The 23,106-nt window shown below is 46.1% G+C and overlaps 2 protein-coding genes and 3 non-coding genes across 6 annotated transcripts; 3 read left to right on the top strand and 2 right to left on the bottom strand.

Annotated features, from left to right (window-relative positions):
- Positions 1–134: 134 nt before the first annotated feature.
- On the bottom strand, positions 135–10,232 carry IMP4 (IMP U3 small nucleolar ribonucleoprotein 4). Its single transcript, XM_066615018.1, has 9 exons — positions 10,160–10,232; positions 9,199–9,307; positions 7,425–7,508; positions 5,833–5,942; positions 5,185–5,317; positions 4,918–5,072; positions 2,359–2,453; positions 2,148–2,221; positions 135–333 (listed from the first exon to the last, which is right to left on the bottom strand). Exons 1-9 carry the CDS (start codon positions 10,160–10,162, stop codon positions 221–223), a joined length of 876 nt encoding a protein of 291 aa, XP_066471115.1. The 5' UTR covers positions 10,163–10,232; the 3' UTR covers positions 135–220.
- A 252-nt stretch (positions 10,233–10,484) lies between these two features.
- Positions 10,485–14,532, top strand: CCDC115 (coiled-coil domain containing 115). 2 transcript variants are annotated; one of them, XM_066616732.1, is made up of 6 exons: positions 10,550–10,747; positions 11,352–11,480; positions 11,742–11,845; positions 12,124–12,236; positions 13,175–13,336; positions 13,870–14,532. In XM_066616732.1, exons 2-6 carry the CDS (start codon positions 11,352–11,354, stop codon positions 13,992–13,994), a joined length of 633 nt encoding a protein of 210 aa, XP_066472829.1. In that variant the 5' UTR covers positions 10,550–10,747; the 3' UTR covers positions 13,995–14,532. The 2 variants fall into 2 exon arrangements, with proteins under 2 accessions (XP_066472827.1, XP_066472829.1); XM_066616730.1 differs by lacking the exons at positions 10,550–10,747; positions 13,870–14,532 and adding an exon at positions 10,485–10,519 and having other exon boundaries at positions 13,175–13,496.
- Positions 14,533–20,620: 6,088 nt separating this feature from the next.
- TRNAE-UUC (transfer RNA glutamic acid (anticodon UUC)) lies at positions 20,621–20,692 on the top strand. The gene has a single exon. It is a non-coding gene; the product is annotated as a tRNA-Glu (tRNA).
- Positions 20,693–21,573: 881 nt separating this feature from the next.
- Positions 21,574–21,645, top strand: TRNAE-UUC (transfer RNA glutamic acid (anticodon UUC)). Its single transcript has one exon. It is a non-coding gene; the product is annotated as a tRNA-Glu (tRNA).
- An 807-nt stretch (positions 21,646–22,452) lies between these two features.
- Positions 22,453–22,524, bottom strand: TRNAE-UUC (transfer RNA glutamic acid (anticodon UUC)). Its single transcript has one exon. It is a non-coding gene; the product is annotated as a tRNA-Glu (tRNA).
- Positions 22,525–23,106: the final 582 nt, after the last annotated feature.

Below are 23,106 nucleotides of genomic sequence, written 5' to 3'. Positions count from 1 at the left end.
AAAACCAAGAACTTTGTGGAAGTGGAATGTCCTGTGTAAGGATGGAGAGGACGCGACTGCTATGTTCCTTCTGTTTAGTAGGCCTTGGAGATTTTCAGTCCCAGCAGAGGCAGAAGAATACATCTATGGGGCAAATTTAGAGTCCAACACACAGCCACTGTATAGCAGCTTTTGACAAGGCGGCAGTTAAAGCAGTGAGAGATATGCTACAAAGTTCAAGTTACTCAATGCTGAGAAACTTCCTCTTCTTGGCTGTGTGGGTATAAGGGTGCCAGCGCCACTCCACGTCAGCTGTGCTCTCCTGCTCCAAGGTTCCCAATTTGATCATGTACACTGTGAGAAGAGAATTAAAGCTTTAGGTTCTGTTCTGCCAGATTCCCAGTCCAAGCTCTGCCTGGAGAATTATGCCCACTTTTAGCTAATTAGCACCCCTTTTCAATCCAAGAATGGCCCTGGTTCTGCCCTGCAGTCCTGCTGGACCCCACCTCCAGGGTAGCCTGTTCAACCTGCAGAGGTCCTCTCTCCTGCCAGCAGCCTCCTGCCACTACAGCAGCCCCTTGGCCCTCAGCAGGTCTTGGGCACAGCAGCCACACACCAGACTCCAGTGTCTTCAGCAGTTTGTTCCAGCAGTCTCCAAAATCCATTCACCCATCAATTCCTCAGTCCATGTCTCCAGTCTCCCCTTCCTCAAGCTTTCCTCCTTCTGCTACCCACACCCTCTTCCTGCTTCAGGTGCTCCTTATATCCCTGAGGGCCCTATGGCCTCCAAGTGGCTGCAGCTGTGCAGCACACTCTGCTGGATGCCCAGGCCTTACCTTTAAAGGGGCCACTGCTGACTCCGCACCCTACCTCCTTGCCAGATCTACCGAGATTCCAATACAGGTTCCAGCTCAGCAGTAGGCACACATACCTACCTGTGCCACGTGGTGCACACACTAACAGTAACATGTAGAAATGTCAAATACCCAAAAATAAGTCAAAGCGCAACAAAACATACTCCCAAGCCAGTATACATAGAACTGCAGCCTCATGCTTGAAAATATGTGATTTCAGTTGTTGCTATCTTTGAACTTTTTCAGAACAGTAATCACTAGTGTGGTACCCGTGTTTCGCTACGGTATTCAACTACTTTAAAGCCATTTTTACTCCAATAAACTTTCCTTTGGTTGCAATGAACAATGGAAACTGAGTACTACTACCCTATGTCAGGCAATACCCTGTAATTATTAAGAGTCATGGTTCCACTGAATGACAATGACACATTCCTGTTCAGGTTGAACATTATAATACCTCTGGGTATATAAGATTTTTTTGTTTAATAAATTTTTGTTATTTTGAATTGTTTTTGTGCTACAATCGCATACTACCCCTGCTTTAAAAGGGTTAGATTAAAATGGCCGGCCTGGCCTCAGTTGCCATGTAGGCCACAGGTTTCTCTTGGGCAGTAGCACAGGGGGAAAAGGCAGCAAGGCCTAAGTAATAGGAAGGGTTCTCTCATTCATCCCTGAATTTGGATCTGCCCCTTTAGGGCAAAATCCTGAATTATGTTTTTAAGCATTTGTATGGGTAACCTTTGCGGGCAAAAACCAAGCTGATATTGCATTGGGCCTAAGAGATATTGAGGAATCCATGAAAATATATTTTACTTCCTTTCACCCCCTTAGGGGTTGAATTTCTTAAAATCCCTTCTTAGTGGGTCCTCACGTCGTGGAAGGAACATACCCCCCTAAATTTCATGTTTTTAGGTCTAGGGGTTTGGGCTTGGCCTTGATGAACAGCATAGCTCTGAACCATGGCTACAATCTTATACTTACCTGGGAGTAAACCCCACTGACTATAATGGGACTTACTTCTGAGCACACATGCACAGGATTGGGCTCTGCAAGAATCAGGCCACATGCTAAGGCTCCAGAAGGGTTGAACAAAATTGTTAGTCCAACCAAGGCAGAATCCTATCAGTGTGATCTGAACATTCACCTAGATCCTTTACTCACATAATTTCAGTAATCCCTTATGGTAGCTGTTGCTGGAAAGGCAGTATTATCACTTCTATTCTGTAGTTGGTGGGGCTGAGGCAGCAAGAACAATGACTTAACTAAGACCAGGCTTCCCATTTCTCCATTCCCCTTCTTGAAGAGGTTACTTACATTTCATTTCAAACCTTGGCCCAACTTCTGTAAGCTCCACATTGCGGTGATCTGTCTTCTTATAGACATGGTGCCTGCCACGAAAATACAGCATTGGTAAGATAAAGGGGAAGCACTGGACATATTTGTAGGGTGTATCCTTCAGAGTCCAGCGTGCGAGCAGCTAACCCTGCTGAATGTCAAGCTGGGGCACGAGGCAGGTGCTACCTACCTGTAGGAGATGTAGTCATCCTGGTTGGCAAAAGTAATCACTCGCTTGCTGTCATCTTTAGGTACTGGAAACAAATATTTAAGGATGCTGGTGATCTGGAAGTGACGGGGAAAAGGGGGAGGGAGAGAAAAGGAGAGCCTTCAGCCCTGTGGTAGAAAACTGGCAATGTCTGGTTAAACTCAGAAACAAAAAGAGAGGAGCCCAAGCAGACCAAATTGTTTGGAGGGTTGGACTTGCCCCTCCACATGACCAACAACGGCAGAACTAAGGAAACTTGCACAAATGAGGCAGGTTACAAAGACTAACAAACAAAGACAGAAATCTGGTGACTCAGCAGGAACTGGTGCAAAGAAACATAGCCAGAAACCTCTTGGGTGCATCAGCTCTCCCACTGCCCCTTAAGAATATTGGTCCTGCTGGATGAGGCCCAAAGGTCCAGCATCCAGTTTCCCATAGTACCTGGAGGAGAAGCAGAAGGAAGGCCTGTGAGGCAGAGACCACCATTGCCACTAGCAGACACTGTCGTTTTTGAAACTCATCTCTGCCTCCTCCCTCAGAGAGCCACCAACTGTCTCTGTGCTGAGAAGGATCTGTGTTTTAAACCAAATGTGAGCTGCCATGAGGGCTTCCTAGGAGGCCCCTAGGAAGCCCTTTTACCCCCAAAATGTGTACAGCCTAACCTAACTCCACCTTGGTTTCTATTTGGCATTTCTGAGAGCCAAGCAGGACTTCGCACTCCAAGGGGGCCATGTCATGCTGAACTCTCAGGAAAGGTCACAATAATTAAGGGCCATTAAGAGGAAGGCTGTGGTGCTGAGGGGCATCTGTAGGTCTCCTTCTCTCCCCCCACCCCTGCTGAAGATTTGGGTGCTCCATCTTTATAGATCTTTTCTGCAAGTCCTGATGCATAATGAATTGATTTTCAACATGTGTCAGGCCATTGGGCAGTCTTTTCAGATTCCTTAGCCAAGAAGTCTCTTCCATCAACCCTGGGAGCAACTTCACCAACTGGGAAGCAATCAAGCCTTTTGTGTGCTCCTGGAAGGACAGGAAACTTATGCTGAATACTCAAAGAAAAGTTCCAAGCTCCTTACCCAGAAATGCTTTATTTTCCTTTATGCAAAGTCCTAAAACCACCCGTGCTGGAAGCAGAATGTTGTCATCTCTTTCCCCAGCAGTCTGTCCACGCTGCGCATTGAGGTTTCTTTCCCTGTACAAACCTCCTCCATTGTAAGTCACTTCTAAACCCTCTGAAAATATCCATGCTGTCCTTTGAGGCTTTTTTCTCCATAGAAAGCTCCTCCATTTCAGGTCACTTTTCTAGGGAAAGCATCCATGCTGCCAATCATTTTCTTCACCTTGCCATTTGCCAAGGTGCCCATCCTGCTGTGCATTGTGAGAGTCTCTTCCCCATAAAGGGGTCTCTTCCCCCACCCATTTTTCTCCCCTGGAACCTAGAATCATGCAGCCCAGCCCTTGCTGCTTAGACAGACTTCATACTCAAAACCTGCCCAGCAGAACAGAATTGATCATCTCCCCCTTCCTTTTGATCCTCATAAGAGTTCCTTCTCTTTCTCCCTCCGACAAGTATTTCTTGCACTCGCAACCATTTACAGTTCTTTAATTGATCTCCTAGTAAAGTAACTGAAAGTAAACATGCCTTTTTCTTGTCCACCTATATATTCTTTAATAAACTATTTTCTTTTGAAAAGCTCGGTTACTGGTAGCCTAGTTTAGAGGCAGTTAAGGTTGTTTGCTCACCCACATCAATAATCCCAAAACAGACACAGCTAAATTTGATCTCTCACTCTAGAACAGGGGTGCCCAAACCCCGGCCCGGGGGCCACTTGCGGCCCTCGGGGCCTTTAAATCAGGCCCTCGGGGAGCTCCCAGTCTCCAATGAGCCTCTGGCCCTCCAAAGACTTGCTGGAGCCCGTGCTGGCCTCTCAGCAAGAGAGAGACTGTTCGACCTCTCACTTGAGCTGTGGGACAAGGGCTCCCTCCACTACTTGCTGTTTCACGTCTGTGATGCAGCAGTGGCAGCAAAGGAAAGGCTGGCCTTGCTTTGTGCAAGGCCTTTTATAGGCCTTGAGCTACTGCAAGACCTTCATTCATTCACACAAGTTCCATCTCTAATATATTCATTTATGTAAATTTATTCAAATTTAAAATGGTAAATTAATTCTTTTTTTTCCCCGGCCCCCGACACAGTGTCAGAGAGATGATGTGGCCCTCCTGCCAAAATGTTTGGACACCCCTGCTCTAGAAGTATTGCTAATTCACCTAATTTGGTTCTATTTGCGTTATTTGAGAAACACAATTAGAGTTACAGATTAGCTAGTACAAACATAATAACCAGACTAACCACAACAACTTTCTTGCTCTCCCCAGGTATCATATCCCCATGCTCCTAAGCCACATCACCCTTTGTGTTTAAAAACCAGAAACAAGTCCATGAAGTCAAAACTGTTCTTGTCCAATCAGAACACCACTTCAATCCCATTCTTAACAAGAAATAAAACACAGAGCCTGCCTGTTATACCTCCCAAAGCACCTTACCCGCTGTCCAAGACGGGAAGTGAAGTTGTGGAAGATGAGGTGGGGATGGGCCTCCGACATGGTGCCAATGTCTGGAATGTCATGGCGCATGACCACGTTGCAGAGCGTGAAGTAGGCAGTGGGGCCAAGTGGCAAGTGGCTCACTATGAGCCCATCTAAGCAGTGAGAAAGAGGTGGAGAAGTTAGCAAAGCCCAACTCCCCACTACCATTGGACATAAACACAGAATAAGACTTCAGTTTGCAAACTACACTGGACATGCACTCACCTGGCACTCCTCTGTGCTCATGTACCACCAACAGGTCAGTGACCCCATTGGCCTTGCAAGCGTGGACGAGGGCGCCCACTTCATGCCGGCCTCGGTTCATACGCTGAGCCCCAGGAAAAACTAGCTTGAGCTCCTAGATAAGAAATGGAAGGAAGGATGTGGGACAGATAGAAGGAGTCACATTATGCAGTCAGATTTATGGTCCTGTGTAGCCCAACTGTCAGCAGTTTAAAGGGAGGTTAGCACAGGAAAGCCGCACCCCTAACTCAAAAACTCAGTCCCTTGATCTCATACAGGTGGGGGCAAGCTGCAGTTATGTGGTAAAGAGAAAGGAGAAAAAAGTACTCTTGGCTTCCTCAGAGGCACTCATGTAACTTCACCTTGCTCCATGACTGAGCCCTGGTTCCTACTTAAGCCCTATAGGGAGTCCCCAACCTAGCTAACAGACTCTGCCTGATAGTTGAATTGGGAAGATATACATCAAGAATTAGCTCAGGGTCTCATACATGTAAAACATAAACTTTATACTAAGCTACTAGGAGAGGAAAAAGCCCTCCTCCTCCTCCTCCACTCCACAAAATGAGTCTCTAGGTGCTTCACTCCTCTGTATGCCTCTCACTGAAAGGGAAGTTGACAACCATGGCTTACTTTGGCAAACATCTTGAGACGAGAGCTGGGATCACGGGAAGTGGTGACCATGATTCGAGGGTCCTCCACACCAGCCCAGCGGTACTCATCATCCACATGGCTCGTCACCCCTGCCAAGGCAACACAAGATCTATAAATTTACAGAGATACAGATGCATTTCTCACATGCACAACACTAGAAAGTACACAAGGGGCCTTCTGCCATCACTGGAACCCAATCTGCACTGGGAAGAAGAATTGTTGGTTTTCTGTTTGTTTTTTTTAAAGATGTTGTAGCTAAAGACTGCCTAGAAGCAGTAAACTCTGACCAGGAACCCAGCCCAGCCTCACTAATCCCAACTGTGTAGGGAAGAGATTGGCTGCGGTTAGTAGTGAAAGACAGACATTTCACACATGCTCCCTATTACGTGTGATCCAGTGCAGAGCCCTAGAATTTAAGCATCAATTCTGAAGCCAAGTTCTAATTCGCATCTAGCTCCAGGAATTGAGTCTAGGGTCAACAGCAGACAAGAGTTCTGAGCCCAATTCTGCTAAAATATGTCATCTTTAAAGGGGGACCTTTATAAAGGTAGCCAAAGTTCACATGCGGCCTGGTATGCAGTTTAGGAATGCAAATCCAAGTCTAGGGTTGGGGTGTGAGAAAAGGACTTTCGAAATGAATCACAGCACAGCATCTGGAAGAACAATGTATTTAACTGGTCTTATCACCCACCGCATCCCTAGGGCTTATGGCATGCTGTATTAACATACTGTCCTTTCCTGTTCTGCTCATTAAAAGTTAATTAGAAACAACAGTGCAATTCTATGCATGTTTCCTCAGAAGCAAGTTCCATTACAGTCTACGCCTGGACTTCCTCTCAGGCAAGTGTGTGTCGGATTGAAGCCTAAAATAGGAATGTGTGGACAGACATAAACACTTGTGGTCTAGTACCTTCCAGTAACTTGCTTATGTGACTGGGCAATACCTATCCACCACGTCAGACCTCAGCAATGTATGACCAAATCACTACAATGAAAGATACGTTATAAATGTATTATGTCGGGGCCCCTCCCAGATGCCCTGACTTACCCTGGAGCAGGCACCCATGCCCAGGGTGGAGAGGCTTCCCTGCCCTTGAGGGGGGCAAAGAAGGTTGGCTCACCCCAACCAGACAGAGGGGGCTGGCAGGGCAAACAAGGAACACAGAAGGAAACAAGCCAGGAACAGGAAAGGCCTTTTCTGCCCCACCTGGAGGAAGGGGAGGGGCCAAAAAGGGACTTGCTCCATAAAACAGGGAAGCCAGGGATGAGAGGCAGGCAGTGTGAAGCAGGGAGCTGTGAGGTGAACAGCTCCTGCTCCCAAGCCAGGGGTGGCAGCTCTACTAAGGAGGAGGACAAGGGTACTGGAACCCCTTCACCTCCAGCCAATCTGAGGCCTCCCTGGGGGTGGAACAAGCCTGCTCCAGGCCCCTCCAGGGGTGGGCCCCTACATATTAATATTCCAGTTTGTACCTTCAAGCGTGGAAGTCAGGCCATTCAAATGGATAGGACTGCACCATGACTCATATTAAGGGCTGAGAGTATGGCCCCACCATCTTGGAAGAGCCACTCACCTTCTGCACCCCCATCATCAAACTCAAGTGACTTCTGGAGCACAAGAGCCTCTTTCCTCAGTTCTGTGGGGATGAGGCAGTTCTCTAAAAGGAAGAACCAAAACACGTTATGAAATATTATACTTTTATTTTCAACATTTATTTATCTAGACATTTGTATGCTGCCTTTCCATCTCCTAAGAGGTCTTCAAGGCAGCTCATATTTGGTTAAAAACACAAAATAAAATGATAATAACATTAGAAAACAATTGCTTTTTTAAAAAACCCAATGCTATTAAAAAACCCATAGGCAACAAGAAATAACACATAACAAAATGATAGGCTATATCAGTAAGAACAGGGGGAGCTCACCTCCTGCTTGCTAAGTAATTACTAATAAGCAGGGAAATGAAACCACTGAGAAGGCCAACTGAACCTCTAAGGTAGCCATTTTCAACCACTGTGCCGTGGCACATTGGTGTGCCGCGAGAGGTCCACAGGTGTGCCTCAGGAATTTGGGAGAAGATTATTTATTAGTAGGACCAATGAGGAAGTGAGCCCCCCCCAGTGGCAGCATGGTGTGCCTTGTCTAATGTCAAAAACTTGACGGTGTGCCTTGACAATTTTAGTGCCTTGCCGTAAGATGAAAAAGGTTGAAAATCAATGCCCTAAGCAGGGGTGTCCAAACCCTGGCCCAGGGGCCACTTGCAGCCCTCAGGGACTCACAATCTGGCCCATGGGGAGCCCCCAGTCTCCAATGAGCATCTGGCCCTCTGGAAACTTGCTGGAACCCATTCTGGCCTGACATAACTGCTCTCAGTGTGAAGATGACTGTTTGATCTCTTGCATGAGCTGTGGGACAAGGGTTCCCTCCCCTGCTTGCTGTTTCACATCTGTGATGCAGCAGTGGCCTTGAAGGAAAGGCTAGCCTTGCTTTGTGCAAGGACTTTTACAGGCCTTGAGCTATTGCAAGACCTTCATTCATTCATACAAGTTCCATCTCTAATATATTCATTTATGCAAACTTATTCAAATTTGAAATGTAAATTAATTTCCCCCCCCAACACAGTGTCAGAGAGATGATGTGGCCCTCCTGCCAAAAAGTTTGGACACCCCTGCAAGGAAAGGCTGGGAGCCATCACCAAAATAGGAAAGAAACTATCCTCTGCCACCAGGCTAAAGAGGGGGACCATCCTAGATAACACAGAACCCCAAGCGTTCTTCATCCAAGTCGCCTTTCCTCTGTCTCCCAGGGATTCACCACCTCAGTGTAGTGTAGGTGGTGTAGGTGACTTCTGGAGACAAAGGCTAGCACACTTTAAGAATAAGTTTTTTTATTTGTTGACAAACATAAGTTGCCTTGAAGATCTAAATGGTGAAAAGTCAGAATGTAAATGTATCTAAATAAATGATCACTTTGTTCAGCAACAGGCCTCCTACTCCATGCTCTCCTTCCTTTGGAGGCGCTGCTGGGAGGAATGACATGTGAGAGGGCCTTTCTGCTGCTGGCCCTATAAGGGAAAGCAGAGAATAAGAAGCAGTGTATGCTAGCTATCCATTAGGCTCTATTCCACTCTGCCAGCCTGGCTTCTCCTGGTACCTTCTCTGACAACGTGTGTGGCCACCATACTTTACTCTTAAATGGCAGCATGCTAGTTTGCAAAAACATTGGTGAAATAAAACTACTTATATTTCTGCCTCTTCTGAAGCTGAGGAGGTGGACTTGTGCACAAAAGCCCCCACCCAAGCACATGCACATGCTAGTTTAGCATAGAAACAAGGTAACCGTACATACCATCGAGTGCTTTCTTGATCTTCTCCTTCTTCTCCTGGATAGCTCGGAGCTTTTCCTCTTGGGCTTTACGGTAGAGATACTCTCGCCGCTGACGGGCTTCCCGGCGCAACTACATGAGCATGAATGGAACCACAGAGGAGAAACCCTTTTTCATCATTCCAAAAACCTTTAGCATTTAGAAGAGTAAATCCTAACCCACTTTCCAGCACTGACATAAGGGCAATGCAACTCCGAGGTAAGGGAACAAACACTGCCTTACCTTGAGGAGGCCTCCAAGACTGCCCCTCAACTGCAGGATGCAGCACATGCCCCAATGGCACAGCTATGCCAGGGTTGGAAAGGTGGTTAGGATTGTGACCCAGTTCATATTTTGACAAACCATACAGTATCAGAAAGAAGGATCCTCCCTAATTGTCTCAAGGGAGCCAGAAACACCCCTCTCCAACCAGGATGCAGCTGGCCTGCCACCCCCAGTGCCACATTAGTTCCCCCTACTGTCACCATAGGGCTGGCCAACTACCCACCCACCACTGCTGCCATGGGACTGGGTAACTGAGCACCCACACAAGAACACTCTCCACCAATGCAATATGAGGCAGAAAGCCATTCCTCCTCATTCTGCTTCACAGTGGAGTTGCAGAAGAGAAAGCAGAAGGCACTGAGAGGGGCATCTCTAGAGCATCCTCCCACTGCATCTTTTTTTAGGGAGGGAAGGAAGGCTGCAATGCTTAGCACACTTTCCTGGCAGTAAGTCCCGTTGACTATAATGGGGTTTACTTCTGAGTAGACATGCCTAGGATTGGGCTCTGAGGCTGCAATCCTATCCACACTTTCCTGGGAGTAAGACCCATTGACTATAGTGGGACTTACTTCTGAGTAGACATGCCTGGGATGGGGCTCAAAAACAACCCCAAAACACCACGACACAAACCTTAACCAGGGTGCCCCCTTCAGTACTTACCATGGTACCATCAGCTCACTTCAGACCCCACCACGTGGAATGAGAATCCAATCGCTTCCCCCATGAAGTTCCTTCTCATTGGTCAAGAAGGCCCTGCCTATCAGAGAAGTCAATGGAACCTAAGGGGCGGGGCAGGCCTCTTGCCCACAATGAAGATGGCGAAACAAGAGACGGTGAGTTGGCGCCCTCAACGAAGATGGCCGCCGCCACCCACCACAGGCCTGCATCCCGAAGGGCGTTCGACTCCACCTCCACATAGAGCCGATTGGCCAACGAGACCAGCCTTTGGCGTTCGATTGGTGTTTCTGGGGGAGGAGGCGGGATCGTGGCTCAGAGACAGGAAGCATTCGGGGAGAGGAGGTGAGTGTTCTGAGCACCTGCCAGGGTGGGTGGGAAGAGCCCTGTTGAAGAGGGAGCCGCAGTGTGGTACCTTACCGAGTGGTGGCTGTTCATTAAGGCACCATTGCTTGCTTTTGTCCTGGCAGGCAGCACTTGCAGGCAGCTGTGTGGGCTTTTTAATTGGTAAAGTTCTAATTCAAATCTAAATGGCAGAAGAGCATCAAAACTCAGCCAAGAAACAAAAAGGAGGTGAGGGGCAGGAAACATCCCTGGCTGAAAGATACCCCTTTACCCTCCCCACAGAACTTGACCAACTGACAGCCCAATCCTAGGCACGTCTACTCAGAAGTAACTCCCAGTAGAGTCAATGGGGTTTACTCCCAGGAAAGTGTGGATAGGATTGGGCTGTGAGGCCTGCTGCTTGCCTGCAGCCATTTTCAACCAGTGTGCCACGAATAGTCTGCAGGTGTGCCACCGGAGTTTGGGGCAGGGTAATTTATTAGTAGGGCCACTGGGGGTGTGGGTTCCCTGTCAGCAGCATGCTGTGCTTTGTCAATTGTCAAAAAAACCAATGGTGTGCCTTGAAAATTTTAGCACCTTGTCAGTGTGCCATGAGAAGAAAATGGTTAAAAATCACTGTCCCACAGTTGAGGGGCAGTCTTGGAGGCCTCCTCAAGGTAAAAAAATCACTGCTTTAGTACCATCAGCTTCTGTGGCGCTTTCATCAGACATGTAACGTCAGACAAAGACTTGGGGACCTGCAGTCTCGCTTTAGACGGGGTGGGGTGGAAAAGGACAGATGGAGAGATGCGTGTGAGCAAATGTACTCATGCAGGCGTTGGTTTCATTTCAGATGGCTCCAACTGAGGATGTGGAATGGACAGAGTTATGTGAGGAGTTGGATCAGCTCACCCTCCATCTTTTTGATGCTCTGGAGATGCTCCAAGCCAAGAGGAAAATTTTTAATGACTTGGTTGAGCAGGTACGGTTTTGGTTCAGCAGGGGAGCTGTATAAAAAGTAGGAGCCATCTCACCACTTGTAGGTCCCCTCCCCTCCCTGTCCATTCTTCCAGCTGCTGTTTTATAGCCTTTTGCCCATGATTGTGCCATATGGGGGTTTTGCAAGAAACTCTCTCCAGCTTGGTTAGAATGGTTCCTGGGATCCTGAGCTGGGTTGTGGCCACTAGGGAAGCCCATAAACACAATAATTTAGTAGTTTCTAAAGTCTGTTTTTCTTTTCCAGGGTTGGTTCTCACTCTCCAAGTCCCGCTATGCGATGGGTAACAAGTCTGTCTCGGCCTTGCAGTATGGGCATCAGATGACATCCTTGGTTCAGGTGAACACAAGGTAAGAGGGGCCAATGGCAGACAGGGGCAGAATGGAATCCCATGGCTGGGGCTAGAACCTATAAGAAAGAGCAGGGGAGAAGAGGGGCCTGGATGATTGACTGTTAAGTTCTTGATGATTTCTGAGAACTGATCCCACTTAGCAATGTACCCACATTCAAAAGGTCATGGAATCATTTCCTGTCAAGCACCCAAAAATAATTTCTCTATTGCCACAATCTCAGAATTAATGTATACTGAAATAATTTTTTTGTTTTGTATCTTGTTGTTTCAATCTAGTAAAAAAGAGAGAGGTCAGATGGAATTTCAAGTGTTCTCAGAAGATACCAGTGCCTCTGGACAAAGGGGTGAAAATCCAACTATTTTGGAGGAAATTGGCCCCAGTGAACAAGGTGAAAAGGTTTTGGGGGTCCTTTATATAGCTGTGTGGTGACTGGAGTGAGAGGAGACCCCTTGTGCTAGTGTCTCCCTCCTTTCCCTTGATTTGCCCCATGTGAGGGCCAGAATTGGTAGACTTCACTGCCACTACAATGGTAAAGTCCGGCAGGGAGAGGCCATTCTTGAAAACTTTCCTCATAGTTAGGTGGAGAATTTCCCCCAAAACTTACCTCATGGTGGGTAGCTATGGGTCCAGGAGAACTTAGGCAATGCTCTAGCTTAGTTCAACTGACAGTAGGGAGGCAAAGAGTATATAGAGCCTATTAAACTACAAAAGAAAGATGGGGTGCAGTTTGGATTGTATGTAGGAGGAAAAAATAGAACAAGTATGCTTGTAAAATGATGTGGGCACTGGAAGTGTGTTGGTGTGGATCTTAGCAAAAATATAAGCAGTGGTTACAGACAAACTTAAAAGCAACATAATTGCCTAGTGTAGTGTTTCTCAAACTGCAGGTCGGGACCCACTAGGTGGGTCGCGAGCCAGTTTCAGGTGGGTCCCCATTCATTTCAATATATTATTTTTAATATGTTAGACTTGATGCTACCATGGCATGGGACTGCATTGGAGGAAATGTTACAGATTTATTATTTTAGCAGGCTCCTATATGCTTTTAACAATGATAGTAAATGGGACTTACTCCTGGGTAGGATTGTAGCCTAGGATTGTTAAAAATGTCCCTGCTTGATGATGTCACTTCCGGTCATGACATCACTTCTGGTGGGTCCTGACAGATTCTTATTCTAAAAAGTGGGTCCTGGTGCTAAATGTGTGAGAACCACTGGCCTAGTGCATCTTGGCTCACTTGTCACCATCTGTATTTACTCTGAGGATGTGTCTATTTTTCTGCTCCCGAAACTCACTGTATTGAATGCATTATATTTATGTCTCCAGTTTTACGGCGGAGAAAGGGCCCAGAAAAAACAGAAGTTCTGGTCCAGCCCCAGGATACAGCCTCAAAACCTGCAGTGGGATTAGCGAAGCAAGATCCACTCACTTGGTTTGGAATCCTTGTGCCCCAGAGTCTGCGACAGGCCCAAAAGTCTTTCCAGAAAGGTTAGAGAAATGGCAACTCCTCTTCTGCTCATGTAAAGAGCTATATATAGTTAACGCCCTATATACTCACTGTTGGCAACCAGTTCAGTATAATACCAGACATACCAATAAGGTCTAGGTTGTGATTGTACCCCTTGAGGGCCAAATCCTATACAATTTTCCAGCACCAGTGCAGTCATGCCAATGAGGTATGTGCTGCATCCTGTGGTGGGGGTGCAATTATGGAGACCTCCTCCAGGTAAGGGAACATTTGTTCCCTTTCCTCAAGGCTAATTGCAGCTGCACCAGCACTGGAAAGTTGGATAGGATTGGGCCCTAAATTGGGACTGGCAATCTTGACCTTATCCTCTTTACCGGTTAGGTGGATTTGGTGCCTCCAGAGAGGCAGGATTCTAGTCTCTTCATTTCTGTTAACTGGAGTCCTTCAAGTGAGCAAGAGCCCCCTGGATGGAAAGTGCCCAAGTTCAGTTCCATAATGCATAACTTTCAGCTAGTTTGCTTTTAAATCCTTTCCCCTCCTCTCCTTGTTCTAGGAATTCAGTTGGCTGCAGAAATTGCCTCATTACAGAGTGACATAGTGGCAACTCGAAGACAGTACCACACATTGCTGGAAAAAAAATGTCGCCTTCTTGCCGGAGACAAGCAGGGCTTCTCTTGAGCAACTATGTCCACCTCATTTGTAATCATAGATCTGAATGTTGAGAATAATAGGCTGTATTTATTGATACTTCTGCTGGGAATCTCCCAGTGGCTACATGGACTGTGGCTTGTATTCTTATGTGTACATAATGTTTTGGTAAATAAAGAAGAGACATCAGAAATGAGGGGTGTATGTGTAATAGTTGGTAAGCCTTGTGTAGAGCCTGGTTTCGGCAGGAAGATTGTGTAAGCTTTCTAGATTATTTCTTCTTGAATTTTCCTCCTGCTCTTTCCCTATTGCTTTGGGACAGGTTAAAATAGTCATTTTCTTTCACTGTTGTATATTTCTGTGTATCATTAACAAACAAAAATCCAATACCAATCCTTTTTGTAAACTCTGTTAAAGGCTTTGACTAATGCCTGAGTAGCTGAGGCTGATATGGGGTTTATTTTACATGACTTGATATTTTTTTTATTTATTTTTTTGGAGATGGAAGTTTGTGACTCTTGTCAAACCATTTGAGTAAAATTGAAATTAAATATTTTAAATATCCCAATCAACATTCTTTCTCTTCTCCTTTTCCCACTTACTCCGTCTGCTTAAAAGCTAGTTTCAATTTTTAAAAAGTTTTTGCAATCTTTCTAGAAGGGATTTTGCTTTGCCTTTGATTCCCACCCCCTTCATAATTTACAACTACTAAGGTAGGGTTTGACAAGGCTTGCAGAAAACAGTAGTATTACAAAGACAGTGAAAACTTGTGGGGAAAGGTCCCTGCTTCAGGGATTGATAGCAAATCTTGCAACTGGCAGGATTCTTGCATGTTGAGCCATGGGGCTTAGGAGTATATTTTTCTTTTGAAAGATGTAAATGAAATTCTCAGGGTATCTAATTTCAAATGGAAATTTTACATAGACATTACAGTCAGCTTTTTAAATTTGCCACACTTGAGTCCCTCCCATCCCATTCTGCATTAGAACTTATCCAGTGCAACATGGAAAATCCTCTAAGAAATGTATTGTTGACTACTGCAGTTGTGGAACTGCATGTTTGAATGTGTTCTCTAAATGAAAGGCTAGTGTGGCAGAAAAGAGTTCTAACCTCACATTCTATCTTTCAACGCATTTAAGTTCTTTTTCCCTACAGAAGGAAAAAGTATTCAAAAAGGTGGGGACACACACCTGCATTCTTAAACTGATCTACAGCAAATCCTAACTTAAAGTTGTCGATAGATTTTTGAAAACCGCACTACTTATATGAAAAACCAATTTTACCATATGCAGGCTCAATAATGCTCTCTCAAGCGGTGAGCTCACTGAGCTCTTTTCAATCTTGCCACAAAGCATTGTTTCACCCCAGAATACCTTGCAGGAGCTACAAGGCATTTCGGGGGCACAACAAAGCCAAGGAAGTGGTTTGCAGTCCCTCCGACACCCAGAAGTGGTTTCTGGTAGTCCTACAGTGTGTAGCCATGGAGGCAATGGAGGTCAGAACCACTGACCAACTTTAAAATGAAACAGAGCTGAATGAAACTACTACTTGCTGTAGTCCTGTTGCAGGGTAGAAAGAAGGCAACTCAAGAAATCTCAGTACTCAGGAGTGAAAGTTTGCAGGCTTTATTTCATTGCAAGCAATGGGCATCTCAAGGGACTCATGTCCAAAGCATTGAGAGCAATTTCCCATTATTAACTGGACCCTTTATAGCATTCTGGGTTCTTTGTTTGAAACTTTAGACTTCCCATTGGCTGAAGTTTGACATCATAGATGGGGCTGACGCTTAATAGGCTATAGATAACTTTAGAGACACCTGATAGGCTTGTTTCAGGTTACAGTTCCCATAAAAGGTAAAATTAATTAAACATATTGAATTACAAAGTTTTCAAAAGCCAGCAGGGAGTGTTATAATATCATTTTTATCCAGTATTGAACCAGTGATGACCCTTCTTTATATCCATCAATCCAATTAGGACTACCTTGACAGGTCCTTTTATCAACATCATTAAAAGAGAGCAGTATAACACAAAGACAGGTGTGAAGGCCGACTTCATAAGATATTTTCTTGGCAGAATGTACTCATCCCTCATTAGGATGGCCTGGTACAAGCGGCCTATCTTATCTCTTCCTTTCCCTTTTGTTAATCCAAACATTGAACACCTGTGAAACCTCTCTGCAAAACTAAAAGCTTCTTTGTCTTTCCTTAAGACTTTTCTAAAATCAAGCAACCCTTTGGTTCCTTAAGACCTACTTCCAATGACTACTATATCTTAATTCTATATAACTAGTGTGACCTTTTACTTTGGGTACGTACTTTGGTTTGGTATCAAGGGTCACTTGGTCTCCATATGTATACTTTTGCTCCTAAAGCATTACAGTAAAAGCTACAGAGATACAGGCATTTAATTAGTGAGTGAATGTTTTTGCCAAGACATCTCTGTCTCTGCCAAGGTTGTCTGCCTGAAACTGGTGTTTGCTTTTCTGAGTTACATTCCAGACTCTGAGGTCCAAGCATCTTTAGTCAGACTAGCCTTATTGCTTTTAATAAAATCAAGCATTCTGTGTGTTTCCATGCTTTAGACAGACTTTTGAAATGATTCTTTCTTTGCTTATACTTATACTGGACTATCCAGTGACTTTACAGTCTAGGCTCAAGGGTCACTGTTCCTCACCCCCAGCAGCATTTTGCCAAAATGTGTGAATCAGATCTGAATAACCATTATAGGTTATTTATCCTGCACTTTGACCCTCTTTTCCTATCAATAGTCTGTCCTCCTAAAACAATAGAGTTTAAGAATTGGAGCTGCAAAGGGCAGGCCCTTCTTTTAACACTTTCTTGATCTTAAGATTCTGCAGTGGGCCTCTTTGAGCAATGTATGTGATCTTCCCAAAGCCAGGGCTCCTCAGCCTGTCACTGTTACCAGCTCCTGACCTGTGCACTGGTTGGAGATGTAAACGTTACTGAGCCATTGGGGAACAGTGATCATGCTGCGATCCGTTTTGATGTGCACGTTGGGGGAAGAATACCAGGCAAATCTCTAACAAAAACCCTTGACTTCCGACGGGCGGACTTCCCTCAAATGAGGAGGCTGGTTAGAAGGAGGTTGAAAGGGAGGGTAAAAAGAGTCCAGTCTCTCCAGAGTGCATGGAGGCTGCTTAAAACAACAGTAATAGAGGCCCAGCAGAGGTGTATACCGCAAAGAAAGAAGGGTTCCACTAAATCCAGGAGAGTGCCCGCATGGCTAACCAGCCAAGTTAGAGAGGCTGTGAAGGGCAAGGAAGCTTCCTTCCGTAAATGGAAGTCTTGCCCTAATGAAGAGAATAAAAAGGAACATAAACTGTGGCAAAAGAAATGTAAGAAGGTGATAGGGGAGGCCAAGCGAGACTATGAGGAACGCATGGCCAGCAACATTAAGGGGAATAATAAAAGCTTCTTCAAATATGTTAGAAGCAGGAAACCCGCCAGAGAAGCGGTTGGCCCTCTGGATGGTGAGGGAGGGAAAGGGGAGATAAAAGGAGACTTAGAGATGGCAGAGAAATCAAATGAGTTCTTTGCATCTGTCTTCACGGCAGAAGACCTCGGGCAGATACCGCTGCCCGAACGGCCCCTCCTGACCGAGGAGTTAAGTCAGATAGAGGTTAAAAGAGAAGATGTTTCAGACCTCATTGATAAATTAAAGATCAATAAGTCACCGGGCCCTGATGGCATACACCCAAGGGTTATTAAGGAATTGAAGAATGAAGTTGCAGATCTCTTGACTAAGGTATGCAACTTGTCCCTCAAAACAGCCACGGTACCAGAAGATTGGAGGATAGCAAATGTCACGCCTATTTTTAAAAAGGGAAAGAGGGGGGACCCGGGAAACTATAGGCCGGTCAGCCTAACATCCATACCGGGTAAGATGGTGGAATGCCTCATCAAAGATAGGATCTCAAAACACATAGACGAACAGGCCTTGCTGAGGGAGAGTCAGCATGGCTTCTGTAAGGGTAAGTCTTGCCTCACAAACCTTATAGAATTCTTTGAAAAGGTCAACAGGCATGTGGATGCGGGAGAACCCGTGGACATTATATATCTGGACTTTCAGAAGGCGTTTGACACGGTCCCTCACCAAAGGCTACTGAAAAAACTCCACAGTCAGGGAATTAGAGGACAGGTCCTCTCGTGGATTGAGAACTGGTTGGAGGCCAGGAAGCAGAGAGTGGGTGTCAATGGGCAATTTTCACAATGGAGAGAGGTGAAAAGCGGTGTGCCCCAAGGATCTGTCCTGGGACCAGTGCTTTTCAACCTCTTCATAAATGACCTGGAGACAGGGTTGAGCAGTGAAGTGGCTAAGTTTGCAGACGACACCAAACTTTTCCGAGTGGTAAAGACCAGAAGTGATTGTGAGGAGCTCCAGAAGGATCTCTCCAGACTGGCAGAATGGGCAGCAAAATGGCAGATGCGCTTCAATGTCAGTAAGTGTAAAATCATGCACATTGGGGCAAAAAATCAAAACTTTAGATATAGGCTGATGGGTTCTGAGCTGTCTGTGACAGATCAGGAGAGAGATCTTGGGGTGGTGGTGGACAGGTCGATGAAAGTGTCGACCCAATGTGCGGCGGCAGTGAAGAAGGCCAATTCTATGCTTGGGATCATTAGGAAGGGTATTGAGAACAAAACGGCTAATATTATAATGCCGTTGTACAAATCGATGGTAAGGCCACACTTGGAGTATTGTGTCCAGTTCTGGTCGCCGCATCTCAAAAAAGACATAGTGGAAATGGAGAAGGTGCAAAAGAGAGCGACTAAGCTGATTACGGGGCTGGGGCACCTTCCTTATGAGGAAAGGCTACGGCGTTTGGGCCTCTTCAGCCTAGAAAAGAGACGCTTGAGGGGGGACATGATTGAGACATACAAAATTATGCAGGGGATGGACAGAGTGGATAGGGAGATGCTCTTTACACTCTCACATAATACCAGAACCAGGGGACATCCACTAAAATTGAGTGTTGGGCGGGTTAGGACAGACAAAAGAAAATATTTCTTTACTCAGCGCGTGGTCAGTCTGTGGAACTCCTTGCCACAGGATGTGGTGCTGGCGTCTAGCCTAGACGCCTTTAAAAGTGGATTGGACAAGTTTCTGGAGGAAAAATCCATTATGGGGTACAAGCCATGATGTGTATGCGCAACCTCCTGATTTTAGGAATGGGTTAAGTCAGAATGCCAGATGTAGGGGAGAGCACCAGGATGAGGTCTCTTGTTATCTGGTGTGCTCCCTGGGGCATTTGGTGGGCCGCTGTGAGATACAGGAAGCTGGACTAGATGGGCCTATGGCCTGATCCAGTGGGGCTGTTCTTATGTTCTTATGTTCTTATGTTCTTATTTTAAATTGCTCTGCAATTTTGCTGTGCAGTTAAAAAAATGCATTACAAGAAGCCATCTGCAGCTATTACTGTTTTCCAGATGTAACACCATTATTCAGGGAGCATATGGTCTGGTAAAGGAGAGGAAATCGTTATAATCTGCCTTTTCCAAGAGACATAAGATATTTGATGTAATGATAAAAATCCCTACCTATATGAACATTCCAAGTTGGTAAACTTTTACTATCCACACTCATATACATTTCTCCATGGAAGCAAGTTCTTTGTTCAGTCAGGATTTTATTAGCATAACCAGCATTTTGTGCTCTGACTCAGTCCCCAAAACAGGAGGATACTAAGCCCACAGCAAAATTTCAGCAGTGTTGTTCTTGGAGTTGGTGTCATTACTTAACAGCAGTGTGCTTTGGCATTACATTGAGGTAGTGACCACAGCTGTAGAATAAGGCACATATATGTAGAGCCTTTTATGGAATCCTGAGCTCTTTGGAGGAGAGGTGGAATGGAAACATCATAATAAATGCAGGAACTTTGAACTCTGAATGTTATGAATACATTACAAATACAACTATTATGCCATCAACTGAGCATTTCTCTTTTAAAAAAGGGCAGATGATCTCCATCTGCTCTTGAGCTTGTCTCTGTAAGAACTGTACAGGTAAGGCCAATATAACTGTGAACAGGTTGGAGGGGTGGGGGGATGCTGCAAAAGATCTCTTACACTGTCTGCTCCATCTAAAGGTGCAGTAGTTCCGGCACCCACATAAGGGCAATGCAGCTCCGAGGTAAGGGAACAAACATTCCCTTACTTTGAGGAGACCTCCATGAGTGCCACCCAACTGCGGGATGAAGCACACGTCCCATTGGCACAGCTATGCCAGTGCTGGAAAGTGGGTTAGGATTTGGACTTAAGTGATTTGTGTTTTTGACTGGAAGTTAAAGATTGGCAAGATACAAAGACTGTCAAGACACAATGAGGGGGAGACACATAGTGGGTGAAGAATCTCAAAAGGGAAGAAATGAAAACGTCTAGGGATGTAACAAATGGGAGTGACCAATGCTGAAGAGGTTAATAAGTTTCTTTGACCTGGAAGGAAAGATCAGATGCAAGAGAAAACTCACAGGATAAGAAAATTTGGACATTAGGAGTGACAGAGGAACTGCTAGTTTGAGAGATAAAATTTTGATAAAATCTCAAAAAAGTTTGAGATTTTTATACCTTATCTTTAGGTATCTATTTTTATACCTTATCTATAGGTTTTGCTCAACCAAGGACATTTTCAGCTCTTTCCCATATGGTCTAGCGGTTAGGATTCCTGGTTTTCACCCAGGCGGCCCGGGTTCGACTCCCGGTATGGGAAGACTCACTTTTTTCATTCATTGAAAGTAGGGCTGAAAGCACAGCATAAAAAATTAAGAATGAAAGTGTGGCAACCGCTTCGTCGTTGGAGTGATGGGTGGGTAGTCGTACCCTGCGCCACTGATTGCAGCACAAATACAACCCCAGTTCAAAACTCGTCGCATAGCCTGGCCTCTCCTTTGGGTAACCCTGAGAGCCAGCTTAAAGGGGGGGGGGGAATGCGAAGAGTCCATTTCCACAAAGGGATGCAACAATGCTGTGTCCTACCATTAATTGCTCTCCTAATATCTGGCTGATCTCCAGGTATATGATTCCAGGCCACAGAGATCACTTAGGGATGTTATGTGCATGTGAGACAGATACACACAACAGGCTGAGAATTAACCCTGCTGGGGTCTAAGCTCTACAGGATTTCATCAGCAGTATCAGGGACTCCAGGCTTCAAATGGCTCAGCCCCACGCGAACCCTTTGCGTGGGGAGGGAAGGCAGGCAGGCAGGCAGTTTGATGTTTGGCAGGAGGATAATTTGTAAAGAATGAGAGACGAGGTCCCTGCCCCGAGGCGCTTGCAGCTCTAGATAACTAATAGGAAATGGATGGGAGGAGCCTGGTTTTTGCTTTGCCACTGGCTTCAGGAGATTGGAATGTATTCGGAGTTCGAAATTCCAAATGTGCCTGTATTTCTACTTATACTTCAGCTCTTCCAGAGTTAGGGCCATAATCCAGGCACTGAAGTTCCAAAGCGGAGAAACAGTTACTGAGCTAAAAGCGTTGCAAGGGGAAGGGTGCAAAGTGCCAATCTCTCCTGCTCCCGTAGATGGCATCAGCCAAATTCTGTGTCTTAGGTTGGCTCGCGCGTCAGGAACCCTGTGCCACAGCTCTCTCCCATATGGTCTAGCGGTTAGGATTCCTGGTTTTCACCCAGGCGGCCCGGGTTCGACTCCCGGTATGGGAAAGGTTTCCTTTTAGCTTAAAAGCATTTCATGGGCAGACTCCCCCCCCCTTTTTGGGGAAGTCTGCCCATAAAATGCATTTAAGGTCCAAACAGACTCTGCACCCGCCATTTTACAAATACAGTCCAAGGCTTGGCAGGTATGGCAGGCTTCCTAGTGTCTTGCAAGACACTTATGGGGATATCCAGGTGTAGGAGATAGTTCCTGCAATCCTGCAAAATTTGCTTGGACTCACCGAGGCCACCTTTGGAGGCAAGCGCAGGTATGCCTGCTTCCTGCCGAGAAAGATCTAACAGGACGACTGGGGGGCAACTCAGAAAAGGCACCAGGAAATCAGATCAACAAGCTCTACTGGAACGTCCAGGGTAACCCCTTAACTCTCCACTCCTATCTGAACTCTCAGAAGATCTGTGTCAACTCAGGCTGCAATCCTGTCCACACTTACCTGGGAGTAAGCCCCATTGACAATAATGAGACTTGCTTCTGAGTACATTGGCATAGGATTGGGCTCTCAGGTTGCAATCCTATCCACACTTACTTGGGAGTAAGCCCCATTGGGTCTGAGTAGACATGCATAGAAGGCTACAATCCTATCCACACATTCCTGGGAGTAATGCATAGGGTTGCACTGTAAGTTGCTTAACTTAGCAAAAGGTTATTCCGGGCTACCTCTCAGCTCGCAAGTTCTAGTCGGTGCGTTGTCACTTCATTCCTCTTATTTGATCGCAGGACATGCCACCAGCACTGCGTTTGTAAGCCCAGGATGTTGCATTGGGGAAATAGGGGTGAGAACTACAAAAGTAACGCCGTTCCCATACCGGGAGTCGAACCCGGGCCGCCTGGGTGAAAACCAGGAATCCTAACCGCTAGACCATATGGGAGCTGCTGGCAGCAAGCTTTCAATACGGCATCTTCTCTGAAATGATAGATAGTTCGCCTGGTGGCTGAAGAAGGCAGTGCATGAGTATCGTGTGCATCGTACTACGCATCAACACACGTCAAGTCGTGTTTCACACCCAGCCCCAGGCCCTCTCAGCAGACTCTGAACGGCTCCTCACTCCAGCCTGCCACATGCACGCCGCATCTGCCCACAGAGCCTTTCACCACTGCTTCCCCTGCAGCCCATCCCTCTCATGCACGCCTTCAAGCACACCTGCAGATGCACAGACCTCCACACACACCACTTCAGGCTGCAACCTAGGCTGGGAGGGAGGAAGTCCCACTGACTTTAATGGGACTCACGTCTGAGTAGACAGGCATAGGATTGGGCTATATGCTTGTCTACTCAGAAGTCCCATTGCATTCAATAGGGCTTATTCCCAGGAAAGTGTGGATAGGATTGGGCTCTGAGGCAGCAAGCCTATCCACACTTACCAGGGAGTAAGCCCCATTGACTGTAATGGGACTTCCTTCTGTGTAGACATGCATAGGATTGGGCTCTGAGGCTGCAATCCTAGCCACAC

The sequence above is a fragment of the Tiliqua scincoides genome, chromosome 2 (genome assembly GCF_035046505.1).
Source record: "Tiliqua scincoides isolate rTilSci1 chromosome 2, rTilSci1.hap2, whole genome shotgun sequence".
Classification (NCBI taxonomy): Eukaryota; Metazoa; Chordata; class Lepidosauria; order Squamata; family Scincidae; genus Tiliqua; species Tiliqua scincoides.
This window is presented reverse-complemented; position numbering and strand designations above follow the sequence as displayed.